The 15,563-nt window shown below is 31.4% G+C and overlaps 1 protein-coding gene across 1 annotated transcript; it reads left to right on the top strand.

Moving 5' to 3' along the window:
• Nucleotides 1-325: 325 nt before the first annotated feature.
• On the top strand, nucleotides 326-13,177 carry LOC118188430 (uncharacterized). The gene is made up of 5 exons (XM_035358870.2): nucleotides 326-484; nucleotides 3,347-3,485; nucleotides 7,460-7,605; nucleotides 10,675-10,810; nucleotides 12,860-13,177. The coding sequence occupies exons 1-5, from the start codon at nucleotides 445-447 to the stop codon at nucleotides 13,107-13,109; spliced, it is 711 nt and encodes a 236-aa protein (XP_035214761.1). The 5' UTR covers nucleotides 326-444; the 3' UTR covers nucleotides 13,110-13,177.
• The last annotated feature ends 2,386 nt before the right edge of the window (nucleotides 13,178-15,563 follow it).

Here is a 15,563-nt window from a genome sequence, read left to right on the forward strand (position 1 = left end):
AATTCAGAATGATGATAACTGAGTAACCGAACCGCATTTTGACGTCAATGCTTTCTTTTTTGAATCAGAGGAAAACAGTTTTTACACAATCGTTGGTAATGGCATATTCGGCCATGAAAAGTCCATTTCTTGGTGGACGACGCTTATGCCACCCGTACCTTAAACTTAATAGGCTTGTGATTAATAAATTATTGCGCAATCATCTGCTTAAGACTAAAAATGTCACGTGAGACAGTAAGGAAAAGTTTCGGTCTACATGGCCTGAGGGCGTTTCCCTTATGAATGACTTAGGGTGACATCAAACAAAATATCTGGAAACACCATTCTTCCTCCAATCCATGTGAATAACGTGTTCTCTTTTTATGTTATTTGTTAAGTTATATAAATGTAGGCATCCACGATGAAACGATAGTTTAATTGCTTTCTCTCTGACAGCGTGTAGACATGAAGATTCTAATCATCAACATTTTGCTTTTGGCTGTGGGTAAGTTCAAGTTCAAAGTCGCTTGTATTATTTAATTTATTTAATTTAACCCAGTAGAGTGGGGTAAATAATACCTTTATGATAAAATATTAGTCAGTTCTTGTTGCACTGCAGTTTTCTGTGCATACTACACCACTCCCATGCATAACTAGTACTGTTTGATTAATAAAATTAAAGCCCATAGTCATCTTTGATAGGTTGGGAGGGTCAGAGCCTAGGCAAACTTAAGATAGTTTTAAAATTACTAAAGGTTTGAATGTGATAAAATAATTTCATAACGCTAAGTAATCATTCATGACAAATATTTTAACATAAAAATCATAAACTACATTTATTTTAAAATTCATAGCTTACATCTGTCAAAAAAAACTACTTTCAGAATTAATCATAAATGCGAAACATTTTAAATATTTCAAATTTATTATGTAATTTTTTTCATTTATCATTCCCTTTCCCTTCCAGGTCTTGCATTTCCCCCTCTTCTTTTTTATGTGTTTATTTATGTATGAATGTATGTAAGTCAAAGATTAACGAGGTACTTGTTAATGTCATACAGATGTGAATGTAATAATTTGTGAGTGGTTTCCTGATTAATCCTTTTTATACACTGCAATAATGTTACTGGTAATATTATTACACTTTCTGTGCCATCGTTATTTCAATTATTCCCCTGTAATTGTGTAACATTCTCAGTTTTCAAGGAAGGTTTCCCAATATTTAACATTAAAACACAATGTTCTTCCAAGCGTAACAGCGAATTACCTTGCAAAATTTGGATGGATTTAATAAACAGCAGAAAACATAGAATAGTATATTTTAAACACTTTAAAACCCTCTAAATAAAAAATATTTAGGGAAACACATAAGCCAAACTACGTTGTTTAGTTATTTAAGTAATTTTGTAGCTGAACTGAATGAAGGAAATTTTAAACCAGACTACGCTTAAAGAACGTACGATATAAATATATTTTCAATAAGTAATCTGAAATTTAGAAACTTTTGTTTAAACTGTACTCTAGAAATAAACTTAAAAAATTTTTAATTTTATTTAACTTAAAATACATATTTTCTTACATTATAATTTTATTATTTTTAACATTTTTCCTTCCACTAAAAATAAGAAAAAAAATCAAAAAGATTTATAATTATGCAGGTTTTACGCAATACATTATGCATTGTTTAAATTTTAAAATTCATGCAGAAGTGTTGGAAGTAAACTGCACACTTAAGTATTCAACACATTTTTAGTATGTCGACTTCACTTCGCACAGAAGTTATTATTATTTTTATTTATTTATAGTACATGTGAAAATGTTAAAAGTAATAGAACAAAGATTATATAAATATTTGAACATTCTGAAAAAGTTTCAACTTGTAGTTAAACTACCTACTGCTAAACATTATTTAAAGTTTAGACTTTTATGACGGGTATTTTATTTTTATTCATATTTCTTTGTGCGAGTGTGCGAGAGAGCTCCATAAATAAATGTAATTTCTTTAAATGTATAAGCTGAGGAAGTAAATTTTTATTATTTTGCATAATCATTTACATTTTAAATATTTCTCCAATAAATTTTAATACCTTAACTTTAAATTTTCATAAGCGCTTATAAAGCGAATGCTAAATAAAAAGTAAACCACAAAAGAATTTTAACATGATTTGAATGGAATTAATAATTTTGTTGATCAATTACTTAAGATGTTTTAAATTTAGGATCTTTTCCTTCAATATGAAACGTTTTTTCAGAATTTAGAAATTACGTAAAACAGGCTTAAAATTACACCTATTTGAAAATTCATATCTGTGTGCTCATCAAAAAATTTTTTGTCTAAAGATCTTTCTTCTGACCTTCTTTTAAAAATATTTTATTTCTGGCAAAATATCTCATGCAGCAAATATTCTTATTTTCATATATCATTTAACGCATGTAAATGAATGCTAATTAGTAGTCTTGGTAACAAAGAATAAATAATTACGAGATAGTGTGAGAGATTTCCATATTTTGTTTCTTAATTAAAGTTTTAAAATACGATAATCTATGAAATTGTACAAGGAATCACATCTCATAGAAAGGTGCTAAATAATAAGAGCGATTAACTCAGTACAGTAATTTAACCGTAAAAGAAAACATTGTAATATACACTTATTTACAAAAAAAAAAAAAAAAAAAAAAAAGAGAGAGAGAGAGGAAAAAGAAGAAAAGAAAAAGTGCTCTGGGAGATACAATTATATTGTAGTACACATTTGTTTACAAAAAAAGGGGGGAAGAAGATGAAAAGAAAAAAGTGTGTGTGAGACAAAATTATATTTATGACATAACACACACTTTAAATCGTCTTCTGAATTTCTTCACCACTCATTTTTTTCTTTCTTTTTTTTTTTTTTTTTTTAAATGAGCCTGCAGTATTAACCTGAAATATTTAAACCGGAGCTTAAATACCAATGTTTAAGTTCTTTTTAAATTTAAAATTATTCTACTAAATGAAATTAATAATATATCTGATAGAATCTACTAATAATTCAGTTAGATGGCAGCAGTGATTTGATTATGTATATTTTATATTTTGTTTCATTTTGAAAACAAAAAATGCAGTGTCCATATTAGTGTTTATATTAGTGCTTCATAACGTTCCGTTTTGAAAAAAAAATATTCGTTCTGGTTTGTTATCAGGTTTCCAATATTTTGTGTTGCACAATAATAATACAACACAAAATAACGGAAACTTGTAAACAAACGACAACAAACAGCAATCCAGTATAATGAAAATGCGCCTAATAATGAAACTGACAAATGTATTTATATAAATGAAAAAATATTAATGTAATAATATTAATTCTATTATTTCATGCATTTTATATAGCCGGCAATGCCTTTGGAGCTGCTGTACATAATTGTCATTTAGAAAAACTGACAGCATGCGGAGATCCTTTAGCCGAATTTCGAAAGGAGATGGGACAAAGCTTCCCAACAACAGAAGATCAAGTGAAGAAATTTTGCGAGTAAGTTAAGAGACTTGTATTTCACTCTTCGTTGGTAGTTGTATATAAATTTATTCGCCTTTCCAAGGTACAAAATAAGAGAAAATATAAGGCAGTATACGATTCAGTAAAAGGAATGATGATGTTACGCAACAGGCACGAGACCCACCAGCGGCCAAGCGGTAAATTCGTTGAACACTGGTAGTTTCAACCTTGTCTCGATATCCGGCAAAAGTGTTGACTACGTGAGTGTTTTCGTGGTTTACTCCTGTGCAACTTGCATACGAGCGATTTCCTCTCAGAAAGTCCTCGATGAAGGCATTCCTCCCCTTAGGCAACAGATAGCCCAAGTGTGCTTTGCTAGTGTGCAAGAAGCACCGATTTTCTCAGTAAACCAAACAGAATCAAACACAACAAGCTCGATTGCATAAATTATATGGAAATAAAAATTCTTAGCATTCATAAAATTACTTAAAAGTCAAATCAAAAATTAAATAAAAGTAGTAAATGGAATTTTAAATTAAAGCCTCCTAAAATATACCAAGCTTTAAAAAATGAGTAAAAGTTTGTATTATATTTTATAAAATATGGTGGTATCTCAGTACTTGTGATTAATCCGTTCCAAACTATTGAATGTATACTAATCTAACGTTTTCATTAAGAAATAAAGAGTGAATAATTAATCTGTTTCTTTCTATAAAAATATCCTATTGTGGTTGTTGTTGGGACTAATCTCGTAGATCTAATATCACAGCAAGCCCACGAAATTTATCATAGGAAGGAGGAAAGATTGTGCCTGTCGTTGGCAAGTTCTTTGGGCACCAGGCAAGAGACAGTCCAACTTTGCTCCTCCCTCCCCAATTTTGAAGGAGAGCAACCCGGGGGAACGAGTCCGAGGCTCACCCACCCTTTTTCCCTATCACTAATCTCTCGAGAGGGCTTTCGCCTGGAGCATATTTACAGTGCCTCATCCCACTGAGACTACAGTAAGTAGTCAGTACATTTACAAAGATTCACGCTTTCTCGAGATGCGGACCTGGGTTACAATCAGAGCCACTAACCACTAACCGGCTAGGCGGCAAGACCTAGTTTCATTATTATAACACAGTTTAGTTCTAAAATACAAATGCAGTCGCTTGAAATATATATGTACTGTAAATGATTTTCGGTTTGTCAAATCAAAAGCAATTTTTCAACTTGGACTAACGTCTCGGATGTTTGTCTGGCGAAGTTAAGTTAGCGAATTGAATAGTATCTTTCACAATCTTTCACAATCGTGGACACCACCGAACTGGGTTATACGAGAAGCTATAGCCAAATTCCGAAATACGCACACTATCTTCATACTTTTCGACAGTCCTTTTCCACCTCCATGATAAATGTAAGAAACATCTTCGGTGGTTGAGTTCCTTTATTAACTTTCATAAAGCATGTTGTTAATAAATTTACAAAACTGGTAGGAAAAAAAAAAAAAAAAAAAAAAAAAAACTTGAAAATTTAGAGTTATAGTGAGAGTTGTTTACTGAATAGTAGCACCAAGCGTAGTGACACTCATAGACAATTTAAGGGTTGTTTGGAAATTGTAAAAACAATTGTAAGGCGCGTCGTGACACATCGAACTCAAGTCATATTCCAAAAAAAAACTTTCGCGTTCAAATATGACGTGCATAAATTTCAAAATGGACGTATCCATATGGTAAGCATTTTTAGAATTTAGTTTATTTCTTTATTCGAAATCAAGTACAGTCTTGGTTTTTATCAGATTTTAAAAAACAAGCGTAAAAAAACAATAATTATTTACAATTTTAAAAAATGGAAAAAGATTATTTCGAAATTAATTAAATTTATAAAATACAAACAAAAATTTTAGAAGTCATTTCGTTCTTTGATCTGGTTTATAAGTTTAATCTTAATTTTTATGTATAAAATTGGCAAAAAGTATTGAACATTTTCGGGATATACGGAGACTGATCCAGAAATCCTTAAAAATTTTTTTAAATTGCATTTCAGACAATTTATCATGCATAATAAAGCAAATAGCATAGAAATAGTTAAAACGGAGAAATTTTTCTAAATTTTTATTATGATTGTTTATTATAACTACATGCATTATATTAAATACCATTACCTAAACTCATTCTAATGTCGAGGCCCATCAGCGGCCGAGTGGTAAAGTCGCTGAACACTGGTAGTTCGGTCCGAGGTTCGAATTCCGCAAATGCGCTGGCTGCATGAGCGTTTTCGTGGTTTTCCCCATGTGTAACATGTATACGAGCCATTTTTCTTTAGAAAGTCCTCCACGAAGGCATCCCTCTCCTTACGCAGATAGCCCTCGAGGCTTTGCTATAATCGTAGACACACATACATTCTAACGTCGAAGAACATAAAATATTTGATTTTGTGACTTTCCTGTAAGTTGCAGTCTCACTCTATACTGAATCTCTAGAAAACAATCAATTAAGCAATTTTTATAAATGTTTCAGCTCTCACCTTCATCGTTTAGCTCGCTAGACTTGGAACCCTACTATTTCGATTATTTTCTCTTTCACTGGAGGGCATTTGCAGTTATAGGTGTTAATCACTACTAAGGCCTGAAACAGTGGTCACTTTACTACGGGGGCACCTTTAAGAAGTGGACCATCGTTGCCTCCTATTGAAGGGACAGATATTTATTCGTACATCCACGCCTTCTCCAGAATTCAAACATGGACTTTTTATGTGGAGTAAATAAAACTGAGATCACCTACCGCGTTTAGCATTAATTTAAAGTGCATCAACCTTGAAAATGCGCGGTTACAGCTGTCTTTCATCTTACTTTGTTTCTAAGATCTGATAAATAATGATGGCTGCCGCAGCATATTTAAAGAGATATTTTGTATTCCTCTGCGAAAGAAGCACCGATTAGCGGGCGTAGCTGAAATGAAACATTTATCAAGATTGATCTGTATGCAGAAAGAAAAGCTTTTCATTGTGTAGCTATTTTATGTATAAAATAATGTGTCCCTGGTTAGTACTGTCATAAAACGATTTAATTCATTTTATAATAAAATCGTAGAGTCATTAGAATTTTGAAAGCCAAAAGCGCAAAAAATCAGCTATGTCTTTGCCGTTATTTGAATTCTGAAGCTTCCGGTTGCTTACAGGACAGGGCTTGCTTTCCAATTGGATTGCGGGGCCCACGAGCGGCCGAGTGGTAAAGACGCTGAACACTGGTAGTTCGGTCCGAGGTTCGAAACCCGCGAACGGGCTGGCTCCATGGGAGTGTTCGTGGCTTTCCCCATGCGTAATGTGCATATGAGTCAGTTTTCCTTAGGAAGTCCTCCACGAAGGCATCCCTCCCTTTAGGCAGATAGCCCTCATATGCTTTGCCATAATTGAATAATCCAATCCAATCCAATTAGATTCCGAAGGCACTCACTTAGGGAAGAGAAAATTCCTTACATTCTCCCTCAATATAGATCGTCAAATCAGACTGCGAAGATTTAACGATCACCACATTTTAGTTCGAGTGCCATTTGTAGAGTCTTCAAGCTTATTTCGAAGAAGGAAGCGTGAAACATTTATGATGTTCTTGCTGAGATTCGAAATCTGGATTTCTCGATTACAAGCCGGATATGCTTTACTACAAAAGCCCATAGTGAAGAATGAGAAAATTCCTTACAATATCAAATACTTACATGGACATACAGTGTTACAGGTATAGAGTATTCATATTATGGTCCCCTTTTTGTATATTTTTCAGCTGTACACTTTTATAGATTAACGAACGTAAGAAAACACTTTATATTTTAATCTAAATAGATATTCTAAATATGTGCGCTTATTTAGATGTTACCGTATTTTACAATCCAATCTCCATCCTCTAAGAATTTGTTATAAGAACAACAAAAATCAATTGCAAATAATCACAAAATGCGAAGCAATTTTTTCTCTGTCCTTTTTTATTAATCCCCCCTGAGGAAATTCTCCAATAAATTCGATTTTGTTTCTTTTAGAGACATGGAGAAAGCTCAGAAATGTGCTGAAGATTACCAGAATAAATGCATGACTCCAATGCAGCTTGAAACTATGGGATTCTTAATGGAAGGGTCTTTAACCGTGTACAAGGATTTCTGTCAAGAAGGATCACAGCTCAGAACTGGTATGTAAATTTTAAGTTTCTTGAAATGAAAAAGTCAATTTATTCAAAACATAAATTCTAACAACAACCATCCCAAAGTCGAAATTCTGGAATACAAGACGTAGGTAACTTGAAAATTTGAAAATAAAAATGTGTACTTAAAAAAAATTTTACTTCTCCAGTGTTAGAAAAAAATTAAAAGGTTTCGGAATTCATTAAACTTTCTTTCAGATTCGGAAACGCATAAATTATGGAAATACATCCATATCAGAAGGTTTTGCTGCTTAATTGAGACATTTATTATGTCATTGAGTTATTAGAATTATTAAATTATGACTTTTTAACAAGGCCAAGAAAACAACCTTTATTTAATGCTATAACTAATATTTCCCTGAATAAGAAAACTGCAGATATCTTTGGAATTACTAATAGCATAAATTACTTTATATTCGAAAAGGAGAACAGAAAAAAACATATATGGCCTGGCTGCACTCAGCTGATAAATGTTGATTAATTTTTAGCAATGTTTGTAGAGTCATTAGGTTAATTGGAAGCAGAATAGATGAAAAATATGCAACCGCCTTCGCCGGGAACCCAACCACGGACCTCTGGAATGGACCTCAGCGTGCTACCGTTACACCACGATGGCACGCTAGGGAAGTGGAAGAAATACCTTATATGTTTTATGAGAAACATGGTATATTGATAGTTGAGTTTTTGATTAATTTCACAAGTTGATTTACTTTGTTTACTTCACTGCTCACCCCCCACGCAAATTTGGAGTTATGCTGTAAAGTAAAGCAATATAATAATTGATTCAACTTCATTTAATCTTTATTTAATTTTATTTATTTATTATTTCATTTAATCTTATTGCCAAAGGTACATACAACTTTAACGAACTTTCCCATTCTCATTCCCGTACAATTCATATCGTAGCGAGTTTCATGTGTTCGCTTATTCGATTCATCAGAGATTCAGAATCTTACTAATATTTTAGAATAGTTTTAGTTTGTGAGACTTATTTTTAAGATTTATGTTACAAAGAATAGGTAATAATAAGGTTTTATTACTTTCATAAACCTAAAAGCAAACTAAATTGCGTAACTCCAAAGATCTTTAGTGAATGATTTAACAACTGCCTTTTGAAAAGGTTTACATACGATAAAAAGTATAACAACTGTTGTAGCAGAAACAAAGCATCAATGATCGATACTACCTAATCCATTATATGTATCAAATAATTTTACACAGCAGAACAGTATGAAGGACCTTCATGATCTTGCAAAACTACCATTCATTTTTTAAAGCATCTCACTAGTCGCTGCAGAGTACTTAAGACCACTGAATTTTGGTTTGGATTCCAAGTGAATGAGCTCTCTGCATAGTTGACGTTTGAGGTGCAACGTGATTACGAGGCAGTTTACCTTAAAAACTCCTCCTTGTAGGCATCAACCTTATAATCAAAGAAGTTTCATTTAGGACTTTCATTAAAGAATTTTCATTTCATTCATCCATATTTCACCTTTAAAAATTTATTATTTTATATAAAATACTGCTTTTGAGGTATGCCATTCCAAGTAAATTGTTATAAAATTCCCTCTGAAAGGAAAATTAACAGAAATTGATATAACTTGGACCACAATCGTAAAAAAGGTATCCTTAGGATTAAATTTGTATAAATTCGTAGTTTCATACGTTTCTTTTTTACCGGAAATTTTTAAAATCAATTAATTTTATGCATTGAATATAAATTGCAAAAACTCACTTTTGTATAATTTATTAATCGTATGAATTATAGAAAAATTATTTCAGCCTCGCATTTGAAGAATTTCTTTCTTAACCGCATATGTATATACCGTCTCTCTAATAGTGGACTCTATAGATACATGCGATTACCTCAGTGTAGAACTCAAGAAACCTCAGACACATAATGCTGACCGAATCTCTTTATTGGCCTTCAAACATTAAGTTAGCTGAGGAACAGTGAAGAACACGGAGAAACCTCTGGATTCCGAAGCACATCTCGAAGAACTTCTGCAACGTTAGAACTGCAGTGACTCTCAGCAACCTAAAAAGCTCCCAACGCGAGCATAAAACCCCTAACGAATTGGCGTTTGATCTTTTTCTCAGTACAAAGATAGAAATACAATTTGCATAACATCAAACAACATATAAATAACATGTTCAGGTTTTCCGATATCCTGTCTGAATACAGAGAAATACCATTTACAAGTGCACACAATTTTTATCTCCACATCCATACGAAGAATATGAGTTATCACTTCCAAACTAATATTTTATTTGCATAAGAAATATACAAAATCACCATAAGGCTATATTCTGCTAGGAATGTAAAAAGCAGCAATCTAATAGTAGAGGAGATATTTGAATTATGATGTATAGATCAAGAAGTTTTGAACACCTACAAAATTCTTAAGAATGATCGCTATCTGATAATTTTGACTTCTAGGCTACGTGTAGCTATATTACTTAGATATAAGTTTAAAATATAAAGAATACACTTTTACAGGCAATAAATTGAACTAAACGAAAATAAAGTATAAATATATGTATTTGTTTATCTGTTACATAAAATGCAACAGATAAACAAATAAATAGATAAAAGTAATACAAAACATCTTAAAATACATAAAAAAACTAAAATACATTCGAAGAAGGACAAATATAGACGTAAATTTATGACAGTATTACATACAGAGGGAAATACTTAATTTAGCAAGCAAGGTAATTTATGCAATTAAATACTGAAATTTATAAATTTACACCTAAAACGGTTTTTAAAAAACAACTTTATAATAAGGGAAGTTTGAATTTGCTACATAATTGGAATTTAAAAATAATTTTCCTTTCCTGGTAAAGCACACTAAGCTCATTAATATAAAAATGATTGAAAACAGATAAAATATAATAGCTGTTTATAATATTTCAGTGCAGATTATATAAAAATAAGCTTGAAATGCTCATTTGATAAATTAATTTTATTCTTGATTATTTATATCACTATTTATGTATATAATCTAAATAAAATGTAGACATTCAGACTTTTCACACATGTTTCTATTTCAGAATATCTGAAACACGCTAAATGTATTGATGAGGCTTCAAAGACCGAAGAAGCAAAGAATTATTACTCTTACGTTGAAGCCAGTTTAGAAGATCTGTCTGACAAACCCCCCGAGAAACGTTTGCCTATTGCTTGCTGGTAAGGTTTACAGCCAGTTTTTAAACCAGTTTCTAATTTTATTACTTAGTGATAATATTTGAGGCTTGCTATGCGTTATAAAATATCAAAATTTACCTTCAACTAACAGTTCCCAAGTGTTAAATTAAAAGAAACCAATTGCAAACTTTCTTTGCTTGTTTATTTCACTATAATACAGGTTTAATAATTGGCATCTGAAGTTATACGATGAAGCCTTTAAATTGTATAGTTAACTAAATTTATTTAGAAAAATCTCAGGCGCTTTCAAAGGAACGGGAGATTTTGTAAATAGAACGTAAAAATAATGGATATAAATGTATTTCCAAAATTCATAGGTTTCTTTAAATATCTTAAAACTATACAGCATAAGAGATTATTTTCAAATGGCCTGACACTTGCTTTATAAGCATTTATTGTGAATGTCATAGTTCGTCAGTCATTTAGCCGATAGCCTATTATCATCGAGATCTTTGGCGAGATTGGACCACTCGAGCCAATGAAGTTAATAGAAGAAATAATATTTCCAGGACTGATTACAGAGATATTTGTCGTAGAGTGTTTAACTGTTTTAAAGGACTGTATTGTAAACAGAAAGAATAAAGTAATTACACAGTAATACTGAACATAGCGGCGTTATAATGACGTGCTTCTATATGCCAATTTGGTTAAATATATCCGTCTAATGCCAGATTTGAAACATTTGAGCATGAAACTAATATTTTACTTGTAGCGATACAAAGTATGGCAATAAAACTGAGTGAATGATGTCGTAAGATGCGCGAGCGCGGTAGTCGCCTAGAAATGAAGCCTAGAAAAGATAATTCTCGTCTTGTCTGAACATGTATGAGCACAACGTAGGAATAGACATTATGGATTTATTATTAACTCTGCCTAATATGCAAAAGTGTGTAATGTCTATAAAACTGAGCATAGAGTGAATTTAAAGTTCTGTTTCAAGCGTGATAAATCTGCGAAAGAAAGTCATTAATTTCTGAAATAGTTTTACGGTGATGAAGCTGTATTTATAAAATACATTTGTGAATGGTTTAAGCGTTTTCGGAATGGACGGGGTTCCTCTGTAAACGTTGCTCGGTGTGACAGGCTTACGATTTCTTGCAATGATGGAACCATAAAAAAAAGTGAAGAAGTTGGTAGCTAGAAAAAGAAATAAAAAATGCTAACATGTACCAATATGTTGAGTAAAATTTATTGTAAAGGCTTCGTTGTACGCCTAGACGGGCTGTCGATTCCTTCGGGATGATAATGTCCAGACGCATTTCATCATACCCATGAAAAAGCTCGTGGTCTGTTAAGGAGCTACAGTCTTCGATCATCCACAGGAACTCATATGATCTTGATCTAATAGTCTTCTTTCTGTTCTAGCTCCTGAAACAAGCCCTAAAAGAGAACGATTTTCGTATATTAAAGCATTCAAAGATAAATAGCGCGAGTACTCCATGTGATACCAAAATGGAATTTTTTGACTTCACGAGTCTTCCTTTTATGCATTTATAATCAGAGGATTTGAAGCTATGTTGATCTAAAAACACAAAGGCAATTTTGATCTTTATATTATTGATCTATTTACATGAATTTACTTTAATAGATTTTAAGGAAAAATAATCGCGATTTAATTTTAGCTTTTAAGTCTGTTTCTTTGCTTCTAGATTGTAAAAGTGTTAAGTGATTTATGAATATTTAAGATAAATATAACTGACATCGTGAAAATGGATGGTAGTAGTTAAGAAAGGAAATTCTTCAGGCCCCACCAGGATAATGAAGAAAACGTATGTTTCATACACACACTTGGTTGATTTGGGTTGTTTAAGGTATGACAGTTAATTAAGGTTTAAAAGAATAAACACAAAATTAGGTTGTCTTAAAACTAATTTATCTATATTGATCTCCTTATCACTGGTTTGACTGGGTTATACAATTATTTAGCCTTCAAGCTTATTATTAACACTGAGAATTCAATATATATTCCAACGAAATGTTTCCAACAGTTATTTGTATATTATGTAGATTATAATTTACATTTACTTACAGTGGTTATCAGTGGTTGACGGCTAAGTCTGATCAGATGGGTCGTGAAAAGTGCGGACAAGAAGCAGTTGATGCTTTCCACAATGTTGTCGAAATGGCAATCTCAGCTCTTCCTAATGTTCTCTGTTCAGGATTCGATCCCGAAGGGTCTCAGTGTACCGAAGTTATGCCCCCACCAGGATCTAAACCCAAAGGAACCCTGAGAAACTCCCACATTGCACAAACCTTTTCATCTCTTTACCTCCAAGACTGAAACAATTTGTAAAAGAACTAATTGCAACTAGTTCCAGTGGTTGAAAATAAAATTGTTATTGTTTGAAATACGTTCGTTATTCATTTTGTATAATACTTCAAACAAAAGGTTTCAGTCTCTCAGTTAAGTATATTTTTCTAATAGTTAATTGTTCATACTTGACAACATTTATTATAAAGTAACGGGATGAAAAGCACGTTTTATATATTTTAGAGCATATTGGCTGTGATAAAATCTAATTTTAAATCTTAATTACACATATTTTGAAAGATACTTGACGATACTATCTTGGAGTCAAAACGGAATTTTCTTAGGAGATACTAAAATTTATAAAATCTCTTTTCACGCCTAAAAAGCATTAAGATTAAAAAACACTTTTCTAATAATTTTTTAAAACAAATTTTAACGACATTAATTTGAAAATTGTAACATAGATAGCATTTTATGTACTATTTAGAATATAGTGGGTAAAATAAGGAAGTATCTTTAAACCTGAATTACAAATGTTTTGCAAGATACTTAGAAGTGCTATCTTGAAGTTAAATTAACTATTATACATACTACCATAATCTCTTCTTTAAGTTTAGAAGCATTAACATATACTAAAATACAATATATTTATTATTAAGGATTTATTATAAAATATCTTTTCTAATGAATTTTTATTCTTCAGAAAATAAATTCGAAACCAACTGAATGGATCTCACTCCTTGTACATTTTTAAATATATTGTATATAATAAACCGTTAACTTAAAATCAGAATTGTAAGTACGTAACTAGATACTTAGCAGTTTAATATCGGGAGCAAACCGAAATACTTTTTAAAGGTACCAAAATATGCAGAATAGTTTCTTAATGCGTAGAAGTATTTGCTACTCCCATTTTACATCTTCAAATTTCACAAAATAAATAAAATATTATATTTTGTAGAATGTAGATAAAGTAGATTTTGAAATAAAAAAAAAATTATATTTTGCCTTTTAACCTGTACGGGGAAAATATTATTTTAAATACAGAGGTATTAAAACATTTCTTTACTGCGCAGAAGCAGCTCTAAGAGATTTTAGCGACTAAGCCTTTATTAAAAACCGTAATACTCTACAGAGGTAATTAGAACTTCCAGCTTCTCTATTAACACATAGAAGCATTTACAACTCTAAGTTTTCTACTTTTAAAATATCACAAAATTAAGTTTAATAAATTATTTTGTTCAATGCACATAATATTGTCTGAATTAAAAAAGACTTACACTTTGCCTTTCAATCTTGATAAAGATATTTCTATTTTAAATACAGAGGTAATAAAGACATTCAAGTGACTGGCTTTAGCTATCTGAGAGATCGAACGCTATAAAAGTCGTAAATTATGTTAGAAGCATAATCACTAACAGACGTATTTAACATTACTTACAACAGTTTAGAGAATGATTAAAAGAAAACATAAACACAAAATTTTATTTTACATCGAAAATATCATTATTATTTGACAATAATTTCTCCTGATATAATTACAACTTCATATATGATATATTTACAACAGTTTATAGAATGGTTAAAGAAAAAATATAATCACAAAATTTTCTTTTACATCGAAAATATTAATATCATTTGCCCATTCAAAACTATTTAAGTGCTAGAGTTACTGCTCATAACGTAAAATCGTTTCTCATTTGTGCTATTTTCTTGACGTGCTAATTTCAATCTGAAGGAAAAGAAACTTCACATATGCTATATAATTTTTCTGCTTTTTTATTTTTAATCAGTATATCGTTTTCGCAGCTTTTGACTAAACCCATTCGTTCAATATATTTTCATGTCTTGCAATTAGATAATATGTAAATTAACTCAGTTTCGTTTCCCATTTATATATAATTAGGTGTTAACTCATATTTCACGTAAGAATCCCATTTTATAGAACAAGAAGACTTATAAAGTTACACTTCAAGTATACGTATTCTAAACACTGGGTGATCTTTTGTCAGAAGAATTTTTGTCACGTCTTTAATTTAGAATCCAGCAACACAAAGTAATTGCAACAAACGCAGAAAAAGCTCAAGCATTTATTTTTATTCGGTTTAAAGTAACCAGAAACTAGATACACATATCTTACGCACCGCAGAGTGGTAACGCAAAGTGTTGGATTTTTAATTAAAAGTTCTTTAATTCCCATTGTAAGGATCCTAAGATTTACTAACGTTTATTTTATTTTAAATCTTTACTATCACTTCTTATTTTCTACTTCCGGCCAGAATTAAAATCTTTAACTTATTTATGCAAATTTATCTTGCTAACGCCAAGTACTTAAGTTGTGGCTTTTTGCCAAGCAAGAGAGAGGAAGAAGTTTTTGGAAGCAAGCCGCTTGCCATAGTAGTTTTACTCGGTTGCTGGTTGCCTTCAAGGCCAAAGGTTTAGTCCTCTTGATAATTTCAAAACGTATCGTAGTTTTAGCAGCTC

The sequence above is a fragment of the Stegodyphus dumicola genome, chromosome 3, assembly GCF_044657685.1.
Source record: "Stegodyphus dumicola isolate Sdum_Otavi_A_Nest chromosome 3, ASM4465768v1".
Taxonomy (NCBI): domain Eukaryota; kingdom Metazoa; phylum Arthropoda; class Arachnida; order Araneae; family Eresidae; genus Stegodyphus; species Stegodyphus dumicola.

Excerpts from the sequence above, each read along its gene's own strand:
- LOC118188430 (XM_035358870.2), top strand. The coding sequence starts at position 445 with ATGAAGATTCTAATCATCAACATTTTGCTTTTGGCTGTGG. Across the intron at positions 485-3,346 it reads CATTTTGCTTTTGGCTGTGG|CCGGCAATGCCTTTGGAGCT; the intron begins GTAAGTTCAAGT and ends CATTTTATATAG. Across the intron at positions 10,811-12,859 it reads CGTTTGCCTATTGCTTGCTG|TGGTTATCAGTGGTTGACGG; the intron begins GTAAGGTTTACA and ends ATTTACTTACAG.